Here is a 15,694-nt window from a genome sequence, read left to right on the forward strand (position 1 = left end):
TTTTCCTTTTTAAAAAGAAGTTCTGAGTAGAAAAGTGATTTCCTATAAAATTCTGTTTTTTCTCCAAATAGGTCCAGCATAAACGAGTTCCCTGTGGAAAGGAAGAAGTTAGCCTTTTCCTAACAGCCATAGAAAACTCCTGGATTCATTTAAGGAGAAAGAAAAGGGAACGAGTGAGACAATTGAGAGAAGTTCCTCGAGCTCCTGAGGACGTCATCCAAGCCTTGGAAGAGAAAAAGTTCACCCCCAGAGAGTCTGGCAGTAGCAGCCAAGATGTGGCTCAGGGCCCCCAGGAGAGTGCCCCGCACGGGTCTGCTCTGCAGGAAGGCGGATCAGCGTGCGGGCCTGCTGTGCTGGAAGGCGAGTCAGAGTCAGCAGAGTCAGCAGAGTCAGCGTGCGGGCCTGCTGTGCAGGAAGGCGAGTCAGAGTCAGCAGAGTCAGCGTGCGGGCCTGCTGTGCGGGAAGGCGAGTCAGCCCCTGTGAAGGGCCATGGCCCAGTCCAGGACTCACTTTCCCAGGAAGAAAACCCAGAACCCATGGAGGATGAAAGGAGTGAGGAAAAGGGAGAGATGGAGGGTTTGGAAAGTTGTAAAGGCTCTAGCAATGGAGCCCAGGACGGAGAGGGTTCTGAGCAGTCCAGCAACCCGGTATCTGACAAAGGGAACCATCTCGAAGGAGTGGCCGGACATTACCTATTCAAGTGTTTGATAAACGTTAAGAAGGAGGTAGATGATGCCTTAGTTGAAATGCATTGGGTTGAGGGTCAGAACAGGGATTTGATGAACCAGCTTTGTACCTATATACGTAACCAAATTTTCAGACTTGTTGCTAGTTAACTCCAAACTTCTGGCACAATCAGGAAAGATCTGTAGAGTACCTTGCTTTGGAGTGGCCTGTGGGTGGCAAGAGGAACTTTACCATTGGCCTATTGGTGGGGAGCATTATGTGGCATTATCTTTAAAAACAGAAAAAATTCATTTTTTAACCCCCCTTCCTTTTTTTTTTCTTTTTTTTTTTTTTTTTAAGTTTCAGGGCAATGTAGTATAGTAGTTCAGGAGGAAGAATTGTGGTTATCAGCATCAACAAAAAGCCATCAGAAAACTCAGAAGGAATTTAAACCTGACTTAAACTGCTCACCTTTGCTTTAGATTTCTTCTGAGGCCAAAAGGATTATTTTTGGAATCTGGTCGTGGTCAGAACTGTATAGAGCATCATGCTGTCTCAGCCCCCAAGTCGAGGCAGTACACCAGGGCAGAGAGGCTCTGTGTCCTCTTCTAGAGACACCTTGAAGACTGAAGACTTTCTCTGGGTGCATATGATTGATTACCCCTGTGTCAGTCCTAAAAAAGAACTGGTCTGATGGTAGGTGGTGGGAGAATCAGGGAGAGAAAACTTAGTAATGCCAGAAGGGCTGATCTGGGCAGCGCCTGAAAACGTCACTTTGCTGACTCATGTCTGTTTTGATGACACTTCATAAACAGTTAGGGAAGCAAAACTCCTACATGTGACTGAAACACAGCAGAATGAAGCCATACCCCTACCTCCAACCTGTGGGAAGTACTGTCTTGTAGCAGTTTTACTAGTGTGTGCCATTTGAAATGGAGCTTTGTTTTGTGTTTTTTAATATAAGAATATTCAGAATTGAAAACTGCCCATCCTGTTTGAATCCTGGGATTGGGGAAGATATTTTCTTGGCTTTGAATGGATGAATGATGATAGAAGTAAGAAATGGAGCAAGATAGTTATATGCAGTAGTAGTTATATGCTTGAGAAATTCTCATCTATTGGCAGATAAGTTGTAGCTGATCAAAGAACTGTCTTTTGTGGGGCCCTTGGTAATCCCCCTCTGTGCTTAACTGTTAGCATAGGAGAATTCGGAGGCCCAGGTAACCGTGTTCTTAAAATGCATTTCCAGTCGGAATGTTAGGGCTCAGCAGGAATGCCTCTGGAAAAGGAGTTTCTTTTTTTTGTTCTCTCGGTATTTTGGTTACCCTCTGCTGTGCTTCACTTTCAGCAGCCCAGTGTTCTATTTAGTCTGAAATTTTTTAGTATGATGCCAGAGTTCCTTATTATCTGCAAAGAAGACTGGAGCCAAGTAGTTAAGCCATACTTTAAAAGGTGGCTGTTGGTTAGGGCAGAATACTGATGACCTCAGCATATGTTGGCAGTAGCTAGACCAGGCCCCCAGCAAAGATACAGGACATGAAATAGGGCTCTAATATACCTCACTGTGGCAGTGGATACAGAGATGCAGAAGATAACACATTAACCCATCATTGTTCTTAACCTGTCTGTGAATCTCTAGAGAATCCATCAACCTCCTGGATTGTTTTTAATAGCTCTGTGAGCGCATGTGGGGTTTTCTGTTTGTTGTTTGTTTTTTCCTGGAGAGAAGGGTTCCTGAATTAGAGTGACCAGTAACCCACTGAAGATTAGGAAACACTATTCTAGTCCAACCTCTCATTTGACAGAAAGAGGAAACCAGCCCTGAGCGCGGTCACACAGAGTCAGTATTTAACCTGTGGCCTGAGTTCCTCCAGTCCAGCCATCCTGCTGCGCTTGCCTCTGGCGACACGTTGGATCGTACGCCAGACCCGAACCCAGTTTCTACCTTGAGAGAATTTTAGGGTAATTGAGTTAGGTGGCAGCTATTCATTCAGTAAGTGGTCAGTAAGTATTGTTTGTTTGTTTATTTATTTCATTAGAAAAGAATAGCACATGCCCATTAAAAGTTCGGAAAAGTGAAAGAAAACAGTAACAAAGTCATCCCTAGTCTCAACCTTCTTAAACACAACCACTACTGGTATTTTAGTATTTCCTTCTAGTCTCCTTTTCTGTAGTTGGAGTGTGTGATTGTGTGGGTTTAACTTTGGTTGTACTCATGGTGTTTTCAGTTTTATATTCTGTTTTTCATTTAGCACCTTATAAGTATTTTTCCATGTTATTACAATAGTTTATTTATTTATATTCCTTGCCTGTTCAAAATGTATTTCAGGCGCAGTATTAGCCTTTGTTTAGATCTAGTACTTAGAGATTCCCAGGGAATATGCTACATAACTAGAGGCACAAATGATTTGTCTTGTGTCTGTGTTTCAGTGCCCCAGGTTTAAGGCTTCGTGTCATGGATGAGGTTTTATTGATACTGTGTTAATGCTCTTTTACAGTTTAAACAGTATGTGACAAGGAAAGCTTCCACTGCTAGAGCTGAGTGCCTTTTTTGCAATTGGATGTCTTCATTTCCTTCTCTGAGAATCGTTTATCTAATGAGAGAACACTGAAAACATTTTAATAAGACATAAAAATTCTTTTAGGCATGCGTATACTTTATGATTGTGGGATATGTGATGTGATAGCATATACCTCTTGTAGAGGGGGGAAATAATTTATTTTCTTTAAAGAAATAGGTTATTGACCCATGTATCATGTTGAATGATACTTGCCTTAAATGTCTAGAGATCAAGTTCATGTTGGTGGATTGGTATGGAATTAAATCTTTGTGATATTATCTTAAATTCTATTCTAGTCCCTGGCATTGGCTTGTGATCTCCTATAACTCAAATGGGAACAGAAGCTGGGCTTGTTTTCTAATGGGGACTAAAGCTGCTTTTGTTCTTTGGAATCTGCTTTGCTTCCAGCAGTCTGGTTGCCTCACCCCACATCCTTGCCCGGCTGTTCACTTACCAGAACATTGCTGCATGTCCTTGCAGGGTTGGCGTGTCTGGTAGGGTTTCCACCGATCTTAAGAGTTCATGTTTATTACTTAAAACTTTAGTATAAATATTTAAAACATAAAACCTCTCTTCTTGGTAGAAATCAAAGCTTATGCTGCAAACATACCAAATTCTACAAGTGATAAGAGTGAAAGTGTGGGAAAGATGCAAAACCCCTTGGAAAACCAGAGGCCCCTTGAAGGTGTTAGCCCCTTCATCTTAAACAGCAGCATTTTCCTCTGTGGCCACATGGGGGCACCTTTGGCCCTTTCATCAAGCACCTTAGCTGCACTGTGGGAATGGATAAAATTGTGTCCTTGGTATTTTCTTGAAATACCCATTTGCTACCTAGATAAATATTTTTATGTAAATAAAATTTGAAAAATAAAAATAGGAAAAAAATCCACTATCCCATGGTCTTTTTGATTTGGGCATAAGCTTTCGGCCTTTTTATATTTATTTATGGTCCTAGTTGACACTTCATTTTTTTCTTTCCATCTGTCCTGCTACTCTAGAATATATCCAGGTTGGGTCAGTCTTTTGGATCAAATTTTTATTAGTGTCTAGTTAATTGGGGTACTGGAGGGGATGTTTAGCAATCTTAAACAGTAAGTTCTCAAAAAGCCTCATGTTCAAGGGAGAGAAACAGGGAGCTCTAAGAAAGAAACTGTTTTCAATGTTCTTTTTGTATTTAAATTCTTTTGGTGTGTCTGACTGGTTGACTAGGATTCATGTACTGTGTTGTTTACATCAAAAGTTGGCATAGTTGGTTCTGTGTAGTGTGTGTTCTGTAGGTTAGCTGGGCCTCCTTTCCCACAAGGGGTGTTTCTGTATAGAGCATGTACACTACTAACCCTGGGGTCTGTGTGGGCTCAAGGAAAAGTTCATCCTTATTTTTATGGCACAGGGTCAGATGTTATAGGTGGCCACCCAGCAGATCTGCACATTAGAAGGAAGTCCAGTTTGGAAAACTAAGGAGCCCTCTAGGAGTAGGAAACTCTCAGAGGTACAGCAGTTTTACCGCCATCCAGGAGATACCCCAGGTAAAGGACCTGACCACGTGTTTTTTAGGGAAGTTGGTGCTTAGGAGATTGGGTTTGCCAAATGGGCAGTACTCCCAGTAAAACCCAGGAGAGGCTTACTGGTGGAATGAATTGTCTCCTGCCTCCTGGAGCATTGGTGATCTTGAGCCTTTCTAATGCTCACAAGTACAAATCCCTTGGTGGCGCACGCCACCACAGTGTTAGCTCCACGTGGGGCTCACCCCGCAAGCAGCAGGGCCTCACACGCCTTCCAGAGTTCCCAGTCTGCTCCGCAGAGGCATTCAGGCCCTCTGCTGTGACTCACCCAAATGACTAAAACAGCAGTTTATTATTTTAATTGCTGGTTGGAACAGCTAATGCTGCCTTTTGGAGGCTATGCTTTTACTCTGGGGGACTGTGTTGTGACTGAGTGAAGGCCTTGCACGGCTGAATGCCCTTTGAGGTGTAGCCCACCCGCCTATCTCAAGCTCAAGCAGAAACATCGGAGACTCTGGGCTCTCCTCAGGGAAGCGGAGGATCACTGGTGCTTATTATGAGCCTGGGAAATGAGACAAGAAGGAATGAGCCAGAAAGTGCAGGTGAACTTGGCAGAATTGGCTTGCACGTGATGTTCTTAAGAGGGCCGTGGATGTGTAAACCCCAGATGCTTTTCCAGTCACCCTAAGGGAATGAAAAACAGAAAAGAGCACAGGCTTCACAGTTTGTCAGACTTCGGTTCATGTTCCAGTTCCACTTACAGGGTAAGTCAGTTTCACTAAGCCTTGGCTTTTTCACGCGTAAGATGAGGAATTCTTGCTTCCCAGAGTTACAGCAGCAGTTAGGTGAGGGAAGTATTGAAACATCTGGAAGCATATGTAGACAAAGAGTAGGCTTCTCAACTTGTTCATCTCTTCTTATTCTTTTGAGTTTTCAATTTCTAGTCAGGAAATCTTCCTATAAACTCAAGTGAAAAGACCAGGGCCTCAGGTGTATAATTGCAGGTGTAGACTACCGCTTTTTGACCAAGAGCGAAAACCCAAGCTTCCGTGTACTGGAGAATGAACAATATTGATTGGCTATCTTCTGTATAAATTATTGCACTTAATAACCCTGCAAAGTGGTGTGGTATCCTTATGCGATAGCTTAAGGAAATAGAAACTCAGAGAACCTAAGTGACTTGTCCTAAGGTTCTTCACAGAGCTAAGGCAGAGCAATGGGATTCGGACTCAGGTTCAGAGATCCAAGACCAAATCTCAAATTTTGGAACAAGTGCTGCATTTAGGGTGGACATAAACTTCCAGGCTGATTTGATCCACCTCTAGGAAAGGAGACGTCAATTATTTGACACAGGGAAGATAGAGAGCGCGCATCTCTTACCCAGCCCCACAACTTAGCACTTTAAGGTAATATCATTTTCCAACCTATGATCAATGAGCTAGATTTAGTAAGTGAAATTGTAATTAGTTCTTAATTTATGCTACCAAATCTTCATAGAATTTTGCATTTGGCAGTAGTGCAGATAATTATGTAGTCAGTGAAACCACAAAATAAAATGTCTAGTGCATGTACATGTTGGATCAGAATTAATGTAAATAACTGATAATTAGGTAATGAATCTTAGACAATACCTAATTGTATAATAATTGAAGAAAGGTTTAAGAAAATATTTTAGTAGACAGAACTAAATATTTCACGAGCAGAATGCAAAACTGATTTGCTTTTTAATCTTGCTGGAGAGGATAGCAATTGTCAGAAAAACAGCAAGTCATCTTTCTCAGGTGGGGTGAATGAACTCAAAATCTGGAGGAAAGAAAAGGCTGCTTGCCATCTGGTGGACCCATTCAGGGAGTGTGGCCTGAGAATCTAGAAACTAGAGCCAGCACATTCTCAGCTGGGGGACTTGGCTGGCTCCAGCAGCCCGTCAGCCCCTGGGGAGACACGCTGCCCAGAAGAGAAGCCCGTCCAGAGAGCGCTGCTGGACCTGGGAGTGTCGGCGAGGGGAGCCTGCCCCCATAGATTGGCTGGGAAAGGGGGAGTCCCAGTCCGATGTGACAGGATCCTTAATTGAAATTTGTCTGTCCCAGGATTCCTGCCTTCAGCCAAACATGGGCGTTATGGATCAAATTCGGGCCTGTATTTTGGTGACCTCTAGATGAACACTAATAAGGACTTCTTCATTTGCAAAGGGAAGTACAGTACTTCCTCATCTTCTACACCAGGGGCCAGGCAAAAAGGGATAGCTCATGCCCTGACGAAAGGAGCTAGTTTTTATTCAGTTTCTGCTGCTTATTGCCGTGCAACAATAAGTGCCCAGTGTTGGTGGATCTTTTAATTTTTTTGAAGGAAGCGAGGAATCCAGATTTATGAAAAATTTACCTAATTGTACATCCTGACAACTAATTCAGTATTCTATAAAAACCTGGTAGCCCATCAGTTTGTGGACTCTTCAATTCCTAACTCATGTACTTCAGCTACTGAAGTCTAGTTGCTCCTCACCCTCCTTTTTTGGAGTTATTCTCACCTCTTTAAGAGAGTATCCCAAAGACTCTCTCCATGGGCCATGTTCGTTGTTCTCTCCCCCTTATGGCTGACCTCATTTACTTCCATGACTTCAACTCCTGCTCATCCATATGTTCATCATCCCCAAATCTAGGCCTTGTCTGAAGTTCCTACATCCACGTATCGAACCAACCAACCATAGAACATCAACCCCCAGGGCTGTGGCTGTGTCAAACTCAGCGCATTGTCTGCACTTGCTTCTCTCCTGTGTTCTTGATTACCATCCATCCACCCAGCTGTACGGACATCTCTGCTCCTCCCTCTTTTCACCACCAGGGACTAAAATCTACCAGAGACGTATCTTCCAAGTCCAGCCCAACCTCTTCATCCCTAGTGCCACCGCCTTAGTGCTGTTCCTCATCTCACCTGGATTCTAAGGGTAGCCAGAACCATTTCTGGGGAACGTGAGAGCCAAGCATCAGAAAGAGCAGCTTAAGATAGGTTTGAGGGGGAAAGATGAAATCTGCTTTTGAGGGTAAAATAGGAGGGCTTTCAGAGTAAAGACTCAGAGGGAAGTAGACCCACAGCAACAGGTCAAGATAGTTGAGATCAAGAATTATGAGGCCCTTCCTCATAAAACACAGGAGAACATTTTTCTCCTTTGACATTTCATTTTACAGAAGTAACACATATTCATTCTAAGAACTACTCAAATGGAGTTATTTTACATGTTACCTAAGTATTTGTATATGCATATGTTTTTAAACAGCAAGTGTGGAATCATACTGTATATTACGGTTTTGTAATCTTTTTCATTTAGCAACATATAATAACCTTTTTCTGATTATAAAATTAGTTTGTATCAGAAAACTTGTGAAAATAAATACTACCAGCAATCACACTGCCCAGAGACAACCATTGTTAATACATTGGTTTATTAACAACTCACTTTTCTTCACATGCCATATTGTGAGCATCACTTCACCAAACCAGTTGTTCCTTGTTGGAACTTTTAAGTTTGCTAGTTTTCACTATTGGAAAAAATGCTTTAGTGAATATCCTTATAAAAATATATGTAATTGGTTTAGTATAAATTTACACAAGAATCACTGAAGCAGAGGTTATGACTTTTAAAGGATCTTTATATATATTGCCAGTCTGCCTGCTAAAAAAGCTTGGCCTAGTTTATATTTCCACGGGTGCCTGTTTTTACCACACCTTTGATAGCACTAGAAGAATAATATTTAGAGATCCTTTATAAATTTATTGTGATATTGACAAGGTCAAATATTTTCATATATTTACACATTTATGTTGTATATACAGGGTCTGGTACAAATACTCCTTTATTAAAAAATCTTTTATTACAAAATCATAAGCATGCAATTCTTCAACCTAACAATATAACACTCAAGTACACCGTATGACATTTTAGGTGAAATGTTCAAATTAAAACTATAAACTGTTACACCTGTATTATTACCCCACCAACCACACTCAAGCAGGCGTTACTTCTGCCGGACCCTATATTATTTCATATATTGTTTTACTAATTTTAAATTATGTTTTCATTTCTTTCTATCCAGGTGTTCTTTCTGTTACTGAATTGCAAAGGCACATCTTGCCAGTATTTTCCTCCATTTTGTAATTTATCTGTTCCTTTTATTTATGGTGATTTTGTTTTGTTTTTACAGAACTTTTTGTTAAGGAACTTTTAGAAGGTTTATGTAATCAAACTTGTCAGGCTGTTCCTTTCCTTTTTTTGTTGTTGTTGTTGTTGTTTGTTTGCCTTTACAGTAGACACCTCCTTCACCACCCTTGGAGCAGGAAAAACATTTGCCTATATATTATTATGGCCCTTTTTTTGGCCTTTTTTTTTTACGTTTAACACCTGAATTGATGTTGGTTTATGGTGTGAGGTTTAAGGACCTGTGTTTAATGAACGGTTCAGAGTAGTCACAGGGTAACGAATCAAGAGAGATGACTGGTAATCTCCAGCATCGCTGTCTGAGGTGTCTGTGATGGGAACAGGGACTTGAGCAGATTGGGGGTGGGAGGTATATACCATCCCAGCCCCTAGCCTGGAAGTGGTGGGAGAGGCACAGGCTGCTCTGTAGCTCCTGGAGCATCCTGCGTATCCCCAGCACTGCACTAGACTCTCCCAGTAGACCCTGGGACCTTGGTAAGAATTCTGGTTGCAGGCATAGAGCTGAGCCTAGGATCTAGGCAGTCCAGCCAGTGACCCACCCCTGCTCCGGGCCTCACATAGTCTTCTGAGAGGATATCAGTTATAGCGCAGGGAGCTGATCCCTTGGGTTTAAAGACTAGGTCCTGCAGCCTTGCTTTTAGGTATGAACTTGGGTTGCTGGGGCAATAGACCTTAGTCCTTTCTGTGGGGCTGATTGCATTCTACCCCCTATGCCCTGGGCAGGGCCTTCCCTATCGTCAATATGCCCCCGCCCCCACTGATCCAGCTGGCCCTTGACTCACATTGTAAGACTTTACCTCTCTGTACTCACTGCCCAGTCTCACTCCCATGACCCGGAAGTAATATACTCTAAGGCCACAGTTCACTCCCACCCAGATTAATAAGTGAAATCCTCATCCTTTTCCTTCTCCCTTTATCATCTTCCTCCTTCCTAAGTCATCCACACCCCCATCTCTCTAGCTACGTAGTGTGGCTAGCTTCTTTGTTTTCTCAGAAAAGCTCATAGTGCATGACTCCTCCCTTTTTGCTTTTGAACTGCATTTCTTTCCTTATTACTCAGTGTCCACACCCAGGGCGGTTGCCTGGATAAAAATCTGCCCCTTTCTCCAGTCACCTTTTTAGGCCAGCTCCGGAAAAGTCGCTGTCTACACGGGCCCAGTTAGCAGCAGTTAATTCCTCAGAGTGGCCTGAGGCGGTACAGTGTCCTCTGAAGTCCTAGGTTGTGCCTTCTCACTCATCTGCTAAGCTTGTTTATTGAGCACCACTAAGCAAGGTTAATGAGTATTCTTATCTTTAACCAGGAAGAGAAAGGTTATCTCCCTATCATCACCTATTTCTGTGAGGTCTTCAAGGACTCTGGACCCACTGACCCCAACTGGGCTTTTCACACAATCAAGGAGAACCAGGCCACTTTTCATCCCAGCTGACACTAAGCAGCTTTGTGACCTTGGATAAGATTCCGTGTCTTGGAAGTTTGGACTAAGTGATCTCATTCTTCCAGCTGTGACAACATGTGAGGCAGTGAGGAGGGAAAAGTACATGAATGGGAAGGTGGAACTTGATTGTACCTGTTTTGTAGGTTCAGGAGAGGTCCTTTGACAACTCATCAGGTAGAGGAAGATAGATAAAGACTTCGATGGAAACTTTGAGCTCTGCAGAGCCCACTTCACTGATGAGTGAATGAGGACCCCATAGGATATCCCTCTGTCAAAAGTAATTCAAAATCCTGCTCATCATTCAGGGTGGGCTTATCAGGAATCAGGTTCAGTTGGTTAACCCAACCTTAAACCCACTTAATTTTCTCTTATTCCTTCTTACAAAAATATGATTACCTGGGAACCTAACCTTCTAAAATGAGTATCTCAGTACTCTTAAGGGTCTTTATGTGGTCATACGATCTTATGCTACAACCAGCGTGGTGGTAGAGAGCAAAGCTGTTTCCAGGTATTATATGGAGTTCTGCTCTCTGACCTTTTACCTCACTCTGGCTTACCAAAGGGTCACCTGGCCTTGGCTACAAGGATACCCAGTGCAGCGCCTGGCACATGGTAGGCACACAGTAAATATTTGTTAAATTAATGTCTGGTGTGTCCCTGGGTGTACTAGTCTTCTGTTCCTTCCTCTACATCTTATAGCTGATTTTCTTCTTTTGGTCTTATTTGGATTATGGTAAGTGAAAAGCTCCCTAAAACCACTTGCAGAATTTGAGAGGTCAGGCCTGGAGTGTTAGGACATCTCTGGGATCTAATGGGAATACCTTTACTTTTGGCCTCACACCTTCCTCCAATCTCATTATTTATGCTTTGTAGGGGCCAGGGAACTGATTTTCCTAGCTCTTGGAGTTGGTATATATGTTAAACTTTGTTGTGAATAGAGGGGTGGAAGACAGTCCATTAGGGAATGTCTCTAGCTCGGTGTATTAAAAACTTGAGGGACTTAGCCTGGGCATTGGGGTGCACCAGAGTGGAGGAGAAAGACTGAAAATAGAAACCTCATGAGAAAGCACATAATGATGGCTGGCCCACGTTTCTTCCTTCCCCAAAGGTACTAAGCACCTAGGAGCCATAAAAGAACTTTAGAACAACTTTTTGGAAATCGCTGAGCTTTGGATCATTCCCAAAATGTGCTAACCTTTCTGCTAAAACATCAAAAGGATTTCTTTTCCCTTTCCCTTGAATGAATACAACAATTGGCAGCTTCTACCCTAGTTCCACCGCCTTGGAACAGGAAGCTGAGGCTAAAATGTTAAACAGCCCTTCTGTTCGTTCCCCACTCCTTTTATTCCCCACCCATCCCCTTTACAGAGATATCTGTCCATTCCCCAACTGGGGGGACTGTGGTTGATGAAAAATTCTGTTTGACCATTTTTAAACTTCTGTAGGCAACAACAGGCCCAGAAAAGACCGCCTTTCTAAACCCTTTTGCCTAACATCCCCTGGCTGCTGTCCCCACATGACCCAAATAAACAGATGATCATGTGAAGCCAGTAAGGCTGTTTGTTTTAAATAGCAAGCATCTCCTCTAAGCTCTGGAGCAGATGGGGTATTGGGGGCAAGGGAGGGGCTGGCATTTGAATTTCTGTTCACTTTTACCTCCTGCTTCCCCATCCCTGAAGGAAAAGGTGTCTTTAGAATATTATTTTTCAAAGTGGTGCCTTCTTAATATGGTATAGAGTTGGTCCCTGACAAGAGTCAGGAAAATTGGACTTCAGCTTCTAGATGAGACTTCAAGAGCTCTATGTGTGCCATGACTACTTGAAAGCAGAAGGGTATGGCTGGATGTAGCTCTCTGAGCATCACGGGCCACTGGGCAGAACAGTTCAGTGCTAACCCCAAACAAAATGAATACTTTGTCATTATTTCAGGCCACTATTATATATACATTACATACACTGTTTACCCTCCCTCCACACCCACCACACACACCTTTATATGGCATTTAAACTTGCGATTTTCTTTGGTCGTGCAGTGGGCCAAGCCCAACAACACTGGTAGCAGGTTGCACATGCCTTAGACCGGCAAGGGTGTCCTGTCCAACCTGCAGCCCAGGACAGCTATGAATATGGCCCAACACAAAATTGTAAATTTACTTAAAACATTACGAGATTTTTTTTTGTATGTGTGATTATGGGTCGCGATGTATTTAATGTGTGGCCCAAGACAACAACTTCCAGTGTGGCCCAGAGATGCCAAAAGGTTGGATGCCTCTGCTAGGGGAAGCAATGTCAAAACCAGTACAGATCGAGCCCTCCCAGGAAAACAGCATTCATCCATCCCTGGAGAAGGACTGGGATATTCTCTAAGCCTCTGTTGCTTGCTAGCTTTTCATAATATCAGTGGCACCCAGGCATTTGTGTGTGTGTGTGTGCGTGTAATGGCTTCTACACTCAGATTTAGATGCTGGGGCATTAACTGCAAAGGTCAGCGTCCTTTCTAGACTGGTGCTGGCAAACAACCCCCTTACTCCTGTTCACTAGGTTCTTGATTTGCAGGGTCTCTGCAGATTTTCTTTCCTTAGGATGTACTGTGCCCTCAAAGGTAAGGAGCAAAGCCCATAAGAATGCATCTGTACCAGCTTTCAATACGTTTCGCACTCTAGTCCCCAAAATAGGAACCTACCCCTCCAGGGCACAGTGGGAATGGGATGGGATGGATTAGCACGGTGGTCAGCCACTGAGCCCTCATAAAGGTTTGATTTCTATGAACCCAAATGGCGTTGTCACACTGGTTAGCAAAGAAGAGAATCTGGGGCCACGACCGAGAAGCCCCCAGGCCTGCTGGCATTGGGACAACCGAGCTGAACAAACACCAGGATGCCCCAAGTATACCTTCAGCAGGCCTGTACGTGTCACTACAAACTACCAGGTTTCTGCAGCTTCCACCAAAGCAGAACAGGATTTCAGGTAAAGATTTTGGTGGTTGCAATCACAGTGTGTTAAGTGGTTTAACTTCTTCCCATGTGAGCAATTTGATGTTTCTCCAAGACCTTTTTTCTAATTGGGGACCCTCCCTAGAACTTCCTTTAAGAGAGTCATCAGTGGGGTCAGGAGTAAATGCTCCTCCCTACTGACCAACTAAAATACTGAGTGATCTTAGGCAAGTCCTTTCTACTCTCTGGGACTGTTTCCTTACCTGCAAAAGGAGGATCTGAGCAAGCTGATCTAAAAGGTCTAACTTTCTGATTGCACCCCCATGCGTCCCCAAACACTCGCGCTAGAAGCAGCGGTAAGGAATGCCAGCCTGGGGATCTCTGCCAAACCCGCGAAGAAGCCCCGCCCCCGCACCCGGCCTGCTGCCTCTCCAGCCCTGCCACCTAGAGGGCCGGGCTTCCGCCCTCCACGTTGTTGTTCCCGATTTGGGCCACGCCCCCTTAGCCTGGGCTGTGGCTACCTCTCCTTAACGGCCCCTCCCGGGCCCCAGAGTAAAGGGTGGCCTCTGGAGTGGCACACTTTGAACCTCCACTCACATCAGACAGGAGTGGACAAAAGCAAGAGTTTAAGGGAAGGAGAGAGACTAAAGAATGGGTGGTGAAAAGTCAGAGACCGGGGCACAAGTACGGAATTTCCCTCTCAGCGTCCCACCCTCCGTTCACATAGTGGCCCACGAATGCGATCCTACTAAACACTGGCCCTTTAAACAGAAGGCTGGCGGCGCGGGGTGTCCATGTGGAGCTGCTCCATGCCGTGTTGTCCTGCCCGCCCATTGGCCCACGGCCCGGTGACGTAGGCTAATAGGATGCTAACGTACTGAGGGGGGAGGAATGGAGACAAAACGTGGAATCGGATCGCCAGTCCGCTCCCTCCGCCAGTTCTCTGGCGGCCTGTTGTTGTCAGCTCCGCCCAGGGGCGGATCCCGGGGGAATTGCGACAGCCGGGTGGTTGCAGGAATTAGGTCACGTGTGGGTAGGGAGAGGAGACTCAGGGATCAGGCTGGTACTACCATCCAAGTGTTTTCCCTGACCAAGAATGTCCTCATTTGAGCTAACTTAAGTGTTGAATTTTCCACCCTTCCTTCCCTCCGGCAGGACAAATTTCGTTGTGAATGACCCAAACACACAGCCTTTTCTCAACTTGTGGGACGCGATCGGGGCGGGGCAAGGCGGGAAAGCGGAAATGAAGGGCGCGAACCCGGCTCCAGCCTCTACCACCCCCACCCAGACCACGTGTGCTCGCGCCGTGTATGTAGTGGGCGGGGATAGGTCGCTCGCGACCCCGCCCCTTCTTCCGTGAGACGCCGCGGCCCTGCGGGTGGGGGCTCCGGTCCGGGCTTTGGCTGCGGCCCCGGTGTAGTAGCGGGGGGCGGCGGCCGGGGCAGCGCGGCTCCTTCCCTTGTTGTGTGTGTCGGTGCCTCCTCGCCATCTTGTTGCAAAGCCTTTTCTTGTCGGCGGGACTCCTGGGGGCCGCGGGGCGGGAGGCATTAGAAGGAAAGAAGAGAGGGAGGGGAAGAAGGGAGGCAGTGCCGCCTTTTTCTTTTTGCATCAAATTATTTTAAATTTGCAAATTATATTTTGCAAAATTTTGGGAGACATTGATTTTTTTCCCCCGGTGCTCCCCCGTGCTTCCCTGCGGAGTGCGCTGCGCCGCCCAGCCCTGTCGCCCCCCGGAGGTGATCCCTCCCTCCTGCCTGCCCGCCAGCCTGTCCTGTGCCTGGCTCGCGGGCCGCAGTCTCGGCCCCGGCGCGCCCCCGGCAGCTCTCGGCGCGATGAGCATAGAGACGCTACTGGAGGCGGCCCGCTTCCTGGAATGGCAAGCGCAGCAACAACAGAGAGCACGTGGTGAGCGGCCGGGCTGGGCCCCTGGGGCACCGGGAAAGGGGAGGCGAGCGACCCCAGTCCCCGAACCCACGCCAAAACCGCAGGCTAGACGCCCCCCCCCGCCGGCGACCCGCGAGGACGGGCAGCGCAGGGCTTGGCGCAAGAGCCGCCGCCGTGGGAGGGAGGAGTGTTGTGGGCAGTGAAATTAATGACTTCATTAACATGCAGCGAGGGACCCGGCTTCTGTGAGCGCCACCGCAGCTGCCTGCCACCCCTTGTGCACCTTTCTTGGGGGCTCCTTTCGCGTGGGTCAGCGGCGCCCTCGGTAGCTCTGAAGATGTGTGAGCCAGGGGTGGGGCGGGGTGGGGTGAGCAATGGTGTTGCGTAGGGGTGGCAGACCCGCGTGTGCGTGCGTGTGTGCACGGGGGATGTGTGATGGGAGCCTCGAGGAGAGCGGATGAACGGATGTGTACACGGGCGAGTGTAGAGTGCACACGAGTGGG

General features: G+C 45.8%; 1 protein-coding gene across 2 annotated transcripts in view; it reads left to right on the forward strand.

Annotated features, from left to right (window-relative positions):
• Window positions 1-4,057, forward strand: part of METTL16 (methyltransferase 16, RNA N6-adenosine) — a 66,038-nt gene extending 61,981 nt beyond the window's left edge. For both annotated transcript variants that reach the window (XM_054575895.1, XM_054575894.1), the window contains one exon: window positions 72-4,057. In XM_054575895.1, coding sequence (XP_054431870.1) covers window positions 72-836 — 765 coding nt within the window. In that variant the 3' untranslated portion in view covers window positions 837-4,057. The remainder of the gene's footprint in view (window positions 1-71) is intronic.
• The last annotated feature ends 11,637 nt before the right edge of the window (window positions 4,058-15,694 follow it).

This window comes from Pteronotus mesoamericanus, unplaced genomic scaffold (genome assembly GCF_021234165.1).
Source record: "Pteronotus mesoamericanus isolate MK-2021 breed Mesoamerican mustached bat unplaced genomic scaffold, CSHL_Meso_final contig_317, whole genome shotgun sequence".
Lineage (NCBI taxonomy): Eukaryota > Metazoa > Chordata > Mammalia > Chiroptera > Mormoopidae > Pteronotus > Pteronotus mesoamericanus.